General features: G+C 36.6%; 2 protein-coding genes across 2 annotated transcripts; both read left to right on the top strand.

Moving 5' to 3' along the window:
• The first annotated feature begins 7468 nt into the window (after positions 1-7468).
• On the top strand, positions 7469-8336 carry LOC104417349. Its single transcript, XM_039300043.1, has 3 exons — positions 7469-7676; positions 8109-8197; positions 8283-8336. Exons 1-3 carry the CDS (start codon positions 7469-7471, stop codon positions 8334-8336), a joined length of 351 nt encoding a protein of 116 aa, XP_039155977.1.
• Positions 8337-11053: 2717 nt separating this feature from the next.
• On the top strand, positions 11054-13366 carry LOC104417348. Its single transcript, XM_039300042.1, is given in 4 exon segments — positions 11054-11405; positions 12004-12065; positions 12291-13151; positions 13154-13366. Coding segments are annotated over 4 exon segments (1488 nt in total).
• The last annotated feature ends 971 nt before the right edge of the window (positions 13367-14337 follow it).

Here is a 14337-nt window from a genome sequence, read left to right as displayed (position 1 = left end):
CATATATAATGCGATAAACCATAATCAATCCAAAGTAAAATCAAAATAAAAATACGATCCGATGTTTTACGGCTTAATATTCTTGTCAATATTCTTGATTATTAAATTTTTTTAATACAAGAACTTCATCTTTACCTAACTAGGATATGTCTAAAAGAGTTTTTATAAGCTCGCTAAAATCAACACAGCAATGTGATCGACCATAAAGAACATATAATTTGCCCCAACCCATGAAGAAAAATCAAAATAATCAAAAGTCTGATCCAACATCTCGTAACTCAATATTTTTATTATTAAGATTTAACACAAGAATTTGACCTAATCAGGATATGCTTAATATCTCGAGAAAATTATCGTGTTGGAAGAAGATATATTGCAAATCGGACAATTTAAACATTTAGATAAGCCAACGGGTTAGCAAATTACCTCGATGGACTTTCTCCAGTTTTCACGGACAATTGGCGATGGCTTTCGGTCGCTAATGACATCACCTACACAGAGAAATGAGAGAACAGCTCCAAGAAAAATCACCTCACGTCCCAACGTGGGGTGTAATCCGGCCAGAGTGTGAATGACAGCAAAGAACCAGTATTAGGGCAGACCCGTAAAACTCACAGCAACATCGGTTCATCCAGCAACAAAAGTGGGGATAAGTACATTAATGGTGCAATAAGTTATTTACGGCGCTCATTTTGGTGCCAAAAGTTTCTACCGGATCACTTAAGTGCCAAAAATTTGAAAAACACTCACTTTTGTGCCAACTCCGGTCCGGTTGACCGGAAATCCCATGTGGCACTTTTTTATTAATTTTTGAAACTAATGTGATTCACCAGAGAGTACAGTCAGCATCCTAACACCAAAACGACGCCATTTGGTGTCTCCCCCAATTCAAAACCCTAACACCAAAACGATGCCATTTGCCATCCTCAAAGGCCCCCGCGCTCGGCGGTCGTGGCTTCGACCTCGACCCGACCCTTACGATGGCCACTCGGCCCGGCCGCAACTCCAACCCCGACCCCAACCTCGACCCTGACCGCGACGATGGCCACTCGGCGGTTGTGGCTCGGACCTTGACCCTGACCCCGACCCCGACCTCGACGACGGGCACTCGGCGGCTGCAACTCGGGCCCCGACCTAGACCCCGACAATGGCCACTCGATGGCCGTGGCTCCGACCCCGACCCCGACCTCGACCTTGACCCCAACCCCAACGATGGTCACTTGGCGGTCGCAGCTCCAACCCCAACCCCAACCCCGACCCCCGACCCCAACCCCAACCCCGACAACGGCCAATCAACAACCAAGTCAAAGGCCGTGATCAAGCCAATGCTCCAGAGGCCGCCGACGAGTGCGCCGCCATGATGTCTCCCTCTCCATCTCCGATCTCCTCGACGAGTGCCTCACTGCGTCTTCCATTACCTAGGCTCCGGCAATCGAGGCTGGTGCTCCCTCATGTGCCATCGAGGGCATCTGAACAACGTCGAGCAATGGCGGCTGAGCAAGCGACAACGGCTGAGCGACGACGACCGAGCGATGGCGGAGGCCGAGTGACGAAACCCTAATTTCAATCCTCAAATAAAAAAAAAAATCCCCAAATGGGTTAAATGGCATCGTTTTTGTGAGGCCATCCATGTAGGATGGCAAAACGACATTGTTTTCTTAAGGATGACCAAAAACGATGTCGTTTAAGGTCTTGTTGATTTTTATTTTTTTTTAAAGCTACATAATCATTTTGGCCGAAATTTTTCGCCGGTGGCACCAAAGTGATCGTTTTTCCTCCGATTTGGCACTTAAGTAATCCGACGGAAACTTTTGGCACCAAAGCGAGCGCTGTACACAACTTATGGTACCATTAGTGTACTTATCCCACAAAAGTGATAAAAACCGGCCAACAAAACCACCAAATTCACTCGAAACTGGACGGTGACCCTCCGGACAACGATGGTGACGAGCGGTAGCTACAAAATCGGACGGCCGAGCACGACAAGCAATAGTGGCAGAATTGGACAACAAGGGTGCGCATGACAATTTTTGTTTCGAAATTGATTTCTCAATTTCTAGGACGCGCATGACAACCATTCTGTTCCGTAAATAGTTTCTAAAACAGAAATAGATTTTTCTATTTCTATTTCTAGAAGAATTTATAAGCAAAATAACCGTTTGATAACGACACAAAATTTCTACTCTAAAAATAGAAATTCGTTTGATAACGACACAAAAATTTTTCCTTTCGGACGGCGGTGGCAACAACCAACAACTTTTAATATAAAAATAAAAATAAAAATGATTTAGTAACAAAAAATATTGAATAAAATGAAATAAAAATATCCTTTAAAATAATTTTATTTTATTTATTCTATTTTATTTTATTTTATGAATAAATATATTTTAAAATGAATAAAAAAAAAAAATTATTTGGCAAAACACTCAAGGCAAATAAAAATAAATTTAATAAGTTTATATTTATTTATCATAAATAAATTATTTTTAATAAATTTAATAAATTTATTTTTAATAAACTAAAAATAAAATGATAAATACAAATACTTTATTTATTTTAATAAATTTATTTTTATTTTTAAATGAATAAAATGAATATATTTATTTTTATTTTTAATAAAATGAGGAGAGGCGGAGGAGGAGGAGGAGGAGGCAGAGATGTATAGGATATGAGAGAGGACTTACCGAAATTAGGGTTTAGTGAGAGAAATTATTTCGATTTCTCTTCCAAATTAGAAGTATAAAATTTTAAATTCCGATTTCTTTCCAAACCTATTTCGGAATGAAATCTATTCCGTAAATAGAAAAACTGAATAGGTTTATCAAACAGATTTCTCTTTCGAAAACAGTGCAAAACGTAAAACTATTTATGGAACAAAATTTTGGGTTGTCATGCACCCCTATTCCCTGGACAAGTTTCTAAAAAACCCATTTGATAACGACTCAAAATTTCTATTTCTAACAAAATTCATTTGATAACAAAATAAAATTTCTATTTCTAGGAATAAAAATTAATTAGATAATAATATAATACTAAAACAATATAGGAAATTCTTAAATACAAAATAATAGTCCAAATAATACTAAAACAACATAGGAAATCCTCAAATACAAAATAATAGTCAAAATAATACTAATACATTACAAAATGTGAAAATAAAATTTCATGAAATTTCCGACACATTATTATCTATTGCCATTTTATTGGTAATGATTTTCCTAAATGTATTTATTTGGTTTTCCTCTTCAATCAATGTATTGTTTGCAAGCTTATCCTGCGTAGGTTCATACAAGTATTGCAAATCTTCATATATAGAAAAGTTATTATCCATCTTGTCCTGATCAGGGATGTAATTATGGATGGCACAACAGTTTTCAAATTGCAAATGAGGACATGTGCCTCAATATGAAAAAAAAAAACTATTCTTCAATGCCACAAATGATCTTTCAATAACATTCTTTAGAGAAGAATGCCTATAGTTGAACAATTTTTTTTATAGTTGTTGGCTGTCTCGCTCTACCTTTATAATCATTTAAATAATACCATTCACCTTTAAAATGAATTAAAAATCTCGAAGTTGCTACATAACTAGAATCCACGATATAGTATTTATATTGGCAATAATTTATAACTATAAATATAATCATAAAGAAAATTACTCCTTAAAGAATGCCCAAATGGAAAAAAACAAAATTATTTTTACCTTATTAGAAAAATAATTATTTTTATTTCAAAATTGAGAAGTTAAAAATTTCAGTTTACGATTTATTCGATTTTTCTTTTCTAATAGAAATCTATTTCAAAAATAGAAAAATTGAATGACGTTACTAAACTGATTTCTATTTCAAATCTATTACGGGAACAGAAAAATAAAGAAATCGAGAAACATAAATTTTATCATGTACAACCCAAACGACCACGAATAGCAGCGGTGAAAGACAATGAAGAACAACGGTGAAATTGCAGCATCAAGTACTAAAGAATTCGACCCTCGTCATCAAAGATATCGAGAGTTAAGAATTGGAGAAAGGCGAAGTTCAGAGCTTTTTTTCAGGTGGGGGTCCCCCGATGCCCATGGAATTGCCCCGTCAGAAAAAGAAAAAGGTAAATCTCTACTTTTGGCCTATTCTTCGCATTTATGAGACTAATAAAGCTATGTATTTCCAATTTATATAATTAAGTCTTTTCACTCTGGTGACATAAAAAGATGAGTTGATATAATAAAAAAACATTAAAGTGATATATTTATGATAAAATTATTTTAAATTAAATTTTTGATCATAAAAAAATTCAAAATTAATATATTTATGACAAATTTTTTAAATTGATTTTTTTAGGACCATCAATTTTGATAAATTTAAACTCCATTAATTTTCGTTAAATTGTATTAATATCACCCAAAAATAAAAAATTAATAAATTCATCAGAGGTATACCAGTTTAAATTTTTTTATTGTAAATAAATTAGTTTATAGTAAATTTGTTACAAGTATACTTGATTTAGGATTTTACTTTTTATTAACCCAAAAGATAAATTATTTGAGATGTTGTTAAAAAGTATCCTCGTAAGAAAAAGGAAGTTATCAAACTATCAAATTTTGAATATGCACGTGCTACATAACTCGAACTATTGTAACATACATGCAATCTAGTTTACGTGACCCCAAAAATGCATGTGTTACATGATGTGGGATGAACGACATTGTAATTTTTTATGCATATGCACATTTTTTTTATGATTTTTATTTTTTATGAATTTTTTTATTAGAATAAGAAATTACTTCATTTTTATCATGGCCTATTCTGGTCTAGGGAATACTCAAAATCTATTTTAACCTATGAAATTTCCTAAGTTTCAACGTGATCCGAAACATGAGATACCAATAACAAAGCTAATCTGACATAAAATGCTGTGATTTGATCTATCATGCGATGCGATTTTTCATATATACATTTTTATAAGCTCACTAAAGATCAACATAAGCAATATGATCGACCATAAAGAGCATATAATTTTCCCTAACCCAAGACCGAAAATCAAAGTAATCAAAATCCGATCTGATGTCTTGTGGGTCAATATTTTTAATTATTAAATATTTTTTTAACACAAGAATTTCACCTAATCAAGATATGCCTAATATGTCAAGAAAATCATGTTAGCAGCAGATATATTGCATATCGGGCAATTTAAATATTCAAATAAGCGATCGGATTAGGAAATTACCTCGATGGACTTTCTCCGATTCTCACGGACAATCGGCGATTGCTTTCTGTCACTAATGACAGCATCTATACAGAGAAATTAGAGAACAGCTCCAAGAAAAATCACGTCCCGATGTGTGGTGTAATCTGGCCTGAGTGTGAACGATAGCAAAGAACCGGTGCACTCACAGAAATATACGGTTCGTCCAGCAACGAAAGTGATAAAAACCGGCCGACAAAACCACCGAATTCACCCAAAAGTGGACGGTAACCCTTGGTCGGCAAGAAGCAGCAGACGATCTCCGAGCGGCAGCGGTGAAAGACAACGAACATCAGTGAAATTGCAGCATCAATTACTGAAGATCTCGACCCTTGTCATCAAGGTATCGAGAGTTAGGATGCGCATGATAAAATTTCTTGAACAGAAATTGATTTATGGCAAAAAATTAAGAAGTTAAAAATTTAAGTTTTTGATTTCTTCTTCAAATTTATTTTTGGAATAAAAATCTGTTTTGGAAATAGAAAAATCAAATTATGTTACCAAACGGATTTCTATTCTAAATGTATTTCAAAAAATAAAAAAAATAGAAAAGTAGAAATTTTATCATGCTTACTCTTAAAAAATTGGAGAAAGGCGAAGTTCGAGCCTTATTCACTCGGGGTTTGCCCATGCACGTGGACTTATCCTGTCAATAAAAACTGAATTTGTACTTTTGGCCTATCCTTCACATTTATGAGATCAATGCTTTTGTATTTTCAATTTATATAATTATTTAATATCACAAAATATTTCCTTAAACAAATTGTTATATCATAAAAAAAAGTAATTTAAGATAAATTTATTATGGATATATTGATTTTATATATATTTTTTATTATATTAACTCATCTTTTTATGTCGCAGAGTGAAAAGACATAATTATATAAATTGGAAATATGTAGCATTATTGATCTCATAAATGTGAAGAATAGGCCAAAAGTAGAAATTTACCTTCTTCTTCTTCTTCTTCTCGACCAGAAGAGTTTTTAGTTCTTATTTTTGCTTCGAATTAGAAAAGTGGAAATTATCTAATTCTTATTTGCGTTCCAAACCTATTTCACAACTACAAATTTATTATGGAAATAAAAAAATAAAATTATTTTACCAAAGGAATTTATGTTCCAAACTTGTTCCCAAAAATAGAAAAATAATAAAAATAGAGAAATAGAATGTTATCATTTGCACCCTAATTTTCATGTAATACACATCATCTCATAACACCCTTTGAAGGGTTATATGGTACGATTGGATCAAATAAGTTCTTGTGGAATAAATATTATAGTTTCAAAAGTTGAATATTTCTCATCTATAATTAGGATTGTACATGAGCTCGGCAACACTATAACAAAAATGGAACAAGCAATCTACTGGCCCTACCCGTTTTTTAGAAATTGAGACTTTTCTTCTTGAAATATTATGTAGAATCTCAACTAATTCAATCTTGATTTGTCATTGATATCAAAATCATAGAGTTGATTATTCTTTATTTCTTTCAATAATTCCAAGATAATCAGATAAATTAAACTATCATTTTAATGAAAAATTCACTCTATCCTTAAAAGAACATTGGTTCCGAATTTGAAACCAATAAACCAACTGGTCAGATTGATTTATGATTTTCGAAGTGGTTCTCTCGTGTCTAAAACACCTCCAACTTAACTAATCATCATCGCACATTAGTTGATAGTTGGTTCACCCTTAATTTATTATGATTGTTTGCGTAATACAATGAAATTTGACAAAAGAATAGTGCAAATATAATTTAAAATGGATCTCTTTAATGAGTGTTCTTGCAACACTTGCTAATCAGAAAGTGTTCAATCAGAAAGTATTCAAATTTCAATGCGACTCTTACACATAACACGAAAAAAAAAAGGACAATAAAATGGAAATTACAGAATTTTCATAAATAATTATTTTGACTAAAGTATATCGCTAACAAAATCGCAGGGATTAAGAGAGTATGGTTATTCATCCACTAACTTTGTTGCAATTGCCTCAAAGCACTCGCATCCTCACCATTCTCATCTCAGATCCCTACTTTTCGCTCCAAAACTCACTCCTCTCTCCCTCTCTAATCCTTCATGTCTGCAGATGCCCTTCGTGAATTTCACAGCTCTCTCTTTTCATTCTCCCCTCTCCACTGGAGAGAGAGAGAGAGAGAGAGAGAGAGAGAGAGAGCTCCTCCTCTCTGTCTCTCTAGCACATTGTTGTTTTTTCTGCCCCAATGGACTCCGATTTCGCGACCAAACGGTGCTGCGTTAGCCACGAGAAGCCCGAGGCCGTGGCCCGCCTTCAGGAAGGGATCGCCGCACTCCTATCGCGGTGGCGCGGCCTTCAACTAGCCATCGAGAACCAATGGGGCGGCACGGATTCTCTCCAGAAGTCTCACCAGCTTATCGCCGATATACTCTTATGCTTCTCTTGCTCAAAAGGTCTGTATCAAAAGAGAACAAACCACACTTTTTTACTTTCTTCGCAAAAATTTAGAATATTATTCGAATTTGAAAAAATGATGAAATAAATTACACGTGATTCCAAATGTAATGTTTGGAATATTGTGACAATTTTGAGAGTTTCAGTTTAAACAAAGTCAAAGTGCATGAGTCACAAGTTTTAAATTAAGTGAAAGTAAAAATTCAATCCATACAAACCACTAATAGTCTTTATGGTTAAATTTCTACTAAAGTATCAACTCGCCCTGCAAATTAATCAATACAGGTATGATCTGCATTGGACTGAGCCATCAAGATGTCGCAAATTTACTAATTCACTTCAATTGACCAGTTTACCGCTTCAAAATGAAGGGAAATTGCGTGCAATTCCTTGTAAAAGTTAAGAGGTTTTTTGTCCCATCTTGGCAGAAGCTATCTATGTTGAGGACTTGGAGAATTTTCTCCACGAATGCATGCTGCTTTCTTTCAACACAGAGATGGAGGATGGAAGCATTGAGGAGGTACTGTATAATGGCCTGAGTTTTCACTTCTTTTGTTTTCGGAGAATCCGATGTATTTAAACATAACCAGTGCAACCATTGGCAGGTAGCAGATCAACTCATGATGTTGCATGCGGAGTACTTGCAAGGACGTCACTAATTCCTGCATCAAAACATACAACTCTCCAACCTCCATCTCTCGTTCTAAGAAAACTTAATACCAAAAGGGACTGCAAGTGATTAAGTTTCCTGCTAATTCCATTCATTCGCCAATTGCTTATCATCAAAATTAACAAGATCAACAAGTGTCACATGCCACTTAGGGAAATTCTCATATCAGACCAAATCGATTTTGCAATATGGATGGATCTTGAGAGGCATTTTCTGAAGGCCAACTCTGGTAGCAAGGTTTTGATGAGAATCGCTTACAGAGCAGAGAGATAGAGATGACGAGGGGAACTTGTGAATCTTTCTTGCTTATTTAGTATACGAGCATGTTGTATTCTACAGGATCCCTATTCGCTTTTGGCTTGACAAACATGAAAAATAATGTTATGTCCCTTTGCTTGGTCATATGTCGATGTTTGATATGAACACCAGCATTTTACTGATGATTATTTGGCACATCTATACAGACCACTATACCATCACCGGTTGCACGTCCTATTTCATGAGTAAGAACACAATTTCTTCTGGTAAATCTTAATTTGAAATTTTGTTGCGACAGTTGATATTGCTCGCCAAATGTCCATCTTGGCTGTAGCTACGACATGTGACTACACAAACAAAACACAGAAGAGATACACTGACATAAATTTCTGGCTCTCTTCTGTGATTTCTCATTACAGGATATCAAACATCTGCATAGTAAATGCATTACTCGAGAAAAGCAATTTAATTTAATTGAAAATCGTCAGAGTCACTGCAATGTGAGGGATTATGGACATTTGGAGGTACTGCTCGTCGTGCACCACTGAAAAAACTGCAGGGTCTGCTCTGCCTTCATACTTCGTGGCCACAAAAATTGGAAAATGACGCCGACCATTGTCACCAGGGGTAATTTACCTGGTCAAGAAAGAGACTGCAACAAATTTCCAACTAATGTCATTTACGTGCACCTGCTTATCATCGAAACTAGAACAAAAGATAAAGATGTTACTCGATATCGAAGGCGAAATCTCGAAGAAAGCTTTTGAAGACAATCAATATGAAAGTGGAGAGGTGTGATGATGGTATATTTGAAAAGATGATGAGCACTGATGAGGAAAACATATGCATAATGTTTCCTTCTTATAGGGAAACAAGCGTCGTGATTTTACAAGATCCTCTTCTCTGCTGCTTTCGGCTTCATAAATAAGAAAAAACGTTTTTGTCCGTTTAGATCAATTTGTTGATAGCCATCGGCTGATTATTGATAAAAATCTGCATTGTCTGGAACATTATAATGCGAATCACGTGAATGCATTTCGTATTTCCCGAAGATTCCTTCATGGCTGGTACACAGAGACTGCACTCTCGGAAAGGAAGTGGCAATGCTGCAAGAATACTAGCCAAAAGCAAAAACTAGTATCTTTTTCGCAAAGACAAATACAAAGTACTTTCAAAAGGTGAACTTAATTCAGACGAAAAAATAGTTCGGAGAGGAAGAGTGGAGCATCCCTCATTGGTCACTTTCATCTTTAACAATGAACACCAAAGAAAGTACCAAAAAATATTAACAGAGGACTCCTTAAGAATGAATGAAAAGGGCTTTCAACAAGAGAAAGATCTACCATTTGAATACTTAATTTGTACTTTGTCACATTACTAGGTGACTAAAATTTCAAGGTAAAAACGAAAGTCACTCACCGAATATCATTCTTAATCACAGCAACACCCTATGATCACCATATGTGCAGGCACAAAACATTAATCAAATTACCAAAAATGTACCTAGACAAAGATTCAGTCTCTCTGCCTCCCCTCCATAATTTTTCATTATAAGATATCAAAACATTCTGTATGATGTTCGAAGGGTTTTTCATAGAGAAAACTGCATTAATGTAACCGATGATACTTCATTAGGACGACTCTCTAAGTTCTCTAACGATGCCTTTCTTGGGTCTGCTCGGACCCCACGGCGAACCAAATCACTTGTAGTCCCAAAAATGCATAAGAAAGACGCCGGCCCATGCAGGGATAAAAGGGACATTGCGGTTCGTTGTACCTAGCAAATCTCCTCTCCCCCTCGCTTCAGAAAAGCTCAGAAGAACGAGAAACGAAAAGCAAGAAGCGAGAACACAGACCTATAAAACTCTCAACCATCTTCAACCTCAAAGTCGCAAGGTAAGGCCTTCATTGCAAGCTTTTTGGGTGAAGTTCTTTCTGCGTGCGCATTGCTTGTGGCTCTATGATCTTCTTGTTCTTGCACGGCTCCACCATCTCCTCATCATCACCAAGTCTTTACATAAAGGTCTCATTTTTGCTTGCATCTTTATTTATTTTTAGACTCTTTCTTGGCGTTTAAGATCTTTTTCTACGTGGAAGCCCGTGGTCAGGTCAGGCATTAAGTTGCTCCTCACGTTACAAGTTGTGGGAATTCTCGTTTGTCGTTGCTGTTCTTGACGTTCTGGACTTTGAACATTGTTGCTCTTACTAGTGATTCTCTTGCGAAAGTTTCAATCCTTTCCCATGAACCGGTGAATGGGGTTCCTGTCTCGTTTCAAAAAGCCTGTTTTTACAAAATACCTGAGTGGATAAGGATATTTTGGTGATAGGAGCTAGTTATGTGATCGGTAGCATTATGCTGCCGCGTCCTGTTTTGTTCTGAGATGGCTTCTTTTCTACCAGTCGCTGTACCGCTAACTCAGGAGCATTATGGAGAAGGGGAAGCGAGTAATGGGAAATGAAGCATCTGGTGATGAGGGTTTGAAGACAAACAATCTGTCCCTATACCCTGTCAAACATAATAGTTCGGGTGAGGGTTTACCTTATGCTCCAGTAGATTGGCCGAATCCCGGTGATACTTGGTATTGGTGGGTTGGCAACAGGACCTCTCGTTCTGGTTTCTATAGAGACAGATTGTTATATCTTCCAAAGCGCCTCCATGGCCAGGGCTGTAATTCTCGCTTTGCGAGCAAGTGTTCTCTTGAACACTATATCTCTTTGCAGTTTCCCAACGCAGATGTCAATGAGTTCTTTGCTTCTTTTAGCTGGATGGTTCCCTCTACGAGGCATTACTCAAGGAAAGGTGAGAATTAAGTCTTAATTTCGTTATCTTGTTTTGTAGCCATCATTCGATTCGCAAGTCTGATGCTTCAGAATTTGGAAGGTCTAGTATGGTCATAATGTTTGTGCAAGCTGCATTTTTGGATCACACGCTCTGTTCATCTCTTTGGTGACTTATGGCTATAACATTGTTTAGAAAGTAAAATTCGTTGGAAGGTCGGATCTTTATGCGATAGAAGATGCTACAAAAAATAGAAAATTTAGACTATTCCAAATGAGCATATAGACTTAAAGATTGCCCGATCTATTGGACCAACTATTAGTAATATTTAGTCACAAAGGAGAAGGATGAGCCTGTTTGGGGTTTAGAAGAAAATAATATTCCTGTGCCATGCTTGTGGAGTTTAGAATCTTTAAGTTTACGTTTTGTTATTTGCATCGAGAACACCAAATATGCGGAGTTTCAAAATACTTCAACGACCCTGCCATTTCTATAAGGGGGATCTCTTCTAGCGTTAAAATGAAGGTTTCCTTATACAGTCTGTAATCTAGGTAAGTATCGTGTATGGCTCAAAAAATTTAAGGACTTGATATACAGTCTTTTCCATTTTAATTTTCAGAGAAAATCCTGATTGTTCATTTGCCAGTTTTGATGGAAAACCTGTTTGCTACATTCTCAGAGGTATACATCTTATTTATGTATTATGGTTTAATGATTTTGTTTTCGGAGAAGTTATACCCGTTGCCATGTATGCGTAAAGATGTGGAGCCAAGACTCGCAAAATTTAGGATATTGTTCCACTTCTTCGTTGTCCAATGTTTAAGAAAAGTTCTGACATTTTGTTCTGATGTAGTTATATTTGGATCACTCTGACATGCAGAATTGCATCCAGATTTCTTTCCACAGGTACCAATGGATGAAATTGTATCCAAGCGGAGAGAAGGAGCCCCCTGTAGTTCCAAGAGGATAAAAAAAGCAGGACCAGCTACTTCACAAGCCTTCCCTAGGCACAAAACCCGACAATCTTTCAAAATGCCAGCTCAAGCCAACATTAGAAATGATGAGTCTGTGATTGACTTGTGTACTCTGGAGGATGGTAGCACAAGTGATGGAAGTGAATATTCAGGAAGTGTCTCTGAGTCACATATTGATCTTGAGGACGTTGCTCCTGACCAAAGCACCGGTTCTAGCTGCTATGCACCCAATGCTTCCAAGGCACAAGATGTGCGAAAAGTTGAGGAAATTCATGCTCAATTTTGTGGAGAAGATATTGATGAGTGTCTAAAGTCATTGGAACACATTCTTTCTCAGCACAATGATGAAGCTCAGGTGCAAACTCCTTTGGCTTATGTAGGTTCTGATATGGCAGAGGAATTGTCTACTAACCGCAAGAAGCTTTCTTCCATTCTTGCCCTGGATTTCTCATGCGTGCTGTCCTCAAAGTACCTGGAAGAGATTAGTTATTCCATAGAGGATCTCCCGACTGATCCCATCTTGACTGTGGATCAACTGCGTAAGTTGAAGATAGTCCAAGAAATTTCCAAAGCCAGCGAGGTTTCTTTGCATTGCAAGGGAATTGCCGAGCAAGCTCACAAATTTTTCGGAGCCATAAAAGACCATGTTTGTTCTATCAAGAGAGAGGTCAGCAAGCTGAAGAAGGGAGCAGGAGAGTTGGAGTTGGAATCTCATGTAGAATCCAACTCATCTCTTGTGGAAGAGATAGATGAACAAATTGCCCAACTTCAATCTAGGAGAGCCGAAATTGCTGTAAGCTCAAGTTGACGAATAAGGAGAAAGATCAGGTGGTTGCTCAGCAGAAAATCTTGGCAAACTCTTTATCAACTGTTGTGCAAGAGATCCAGACTGCCAGTACTGAAATCCCAATATGGGAAATGAAGAAGAAAACTGCTGAAAAGGAAATGTCTGAGATTCTCGCCAGGTATGCACATCTCAAAGGCTTATTCTTTGAGAAATTGGGCTGAAACTGAAATACAAGCCAACGATATGCTTTCAGGGTAACAATGCTTCGTGGCCTTTGTGTCTCAATCCTGACTTTTGAATCTTCTCAGTGTTATGTTGAATTGACATGGATATGAAAGGTTATTTCGGTGGGTTTAATAGGGTCACCAGTTGTGCAATCTGTATTGCTAGGGGAAAGAGAGCTACTAGTAAAAACTCGGATGTGAATCGCAATTCACAACTCATGTCCCGAAATTGTCTCTGTTCAACTCCTTCGACACCATTTTAGCACTTCTCATGCTGCTGTTTGCGACTACATGCTCAATGTAACTTGAAATATCAGTAGATTTGATTGCGACCGAGCGATATATCCAATTTGGCTTACCAAGGCATGTGATTTATCAGCTCAAGTCGCCGGCTTGTGACAAGTCTTACTTATCTTAGACCACCGAGATCAAATAAATCAGCTTAACGATCTTGTAATGCACGATTCTCATCAACCTACTTGTGTTTGAACTTGAGAACTCTTTTTACTCTATGATATGCAGCGAATTTGCAGAAAAATGTGTTATAAGACTTGAGAGAATTTTTTTCTTTGCTTGAGGCTAATTGGTTCAACCTTATTGTTGCTTCTCCCTTGCTCATTGCAAAAACAGGTTTTCTTTTCTTCTGTCAAATGCTCGATATTTTCTTGTTAATATCTGACATTTAGTTCATTCTTTCATGCCACAAATCTCTTGGACGAAAATAAATTTGGAGTCTGCTTCACATCTTAGTAGCTTACTCACAATTATCTTTAACTTTTACGACTTATAAGACTAGTGACATTTCGACTCAAAAAAAAAAAACAAACAAGACTGGTGACATATTACCATGAAACATAATATCATTGGGTAGTTGGACAGAGCAAGAAACTATTTCAGCATATATAACTTAAGGTTCATTATGGCATGTGTATTATCAACTATTTTTCTAAATTCAAACGCACGTGTAT

Source organism: Eucalyptus grandis, chromosome 8 (assembly GCF_016545825.1).
Source record: "Eucalyptus grandis isolate ANBG69807.140 chromosome 8, ASM1654582v1, whole genome shotgun sequence".
Classification (NCBI taxonomy): Eukaryota; Viridiplantae; Streptophyta; class Magnoliopsida; order Myrtales; family Myrtaceae; genus Eucalyptus; species Eucalyptus grandis.
The sequence above is the reverse complement of the archived record's forward strand: the minus strand, read 5'-3'. Positions and strand labels throughout refer to the sequence as shown.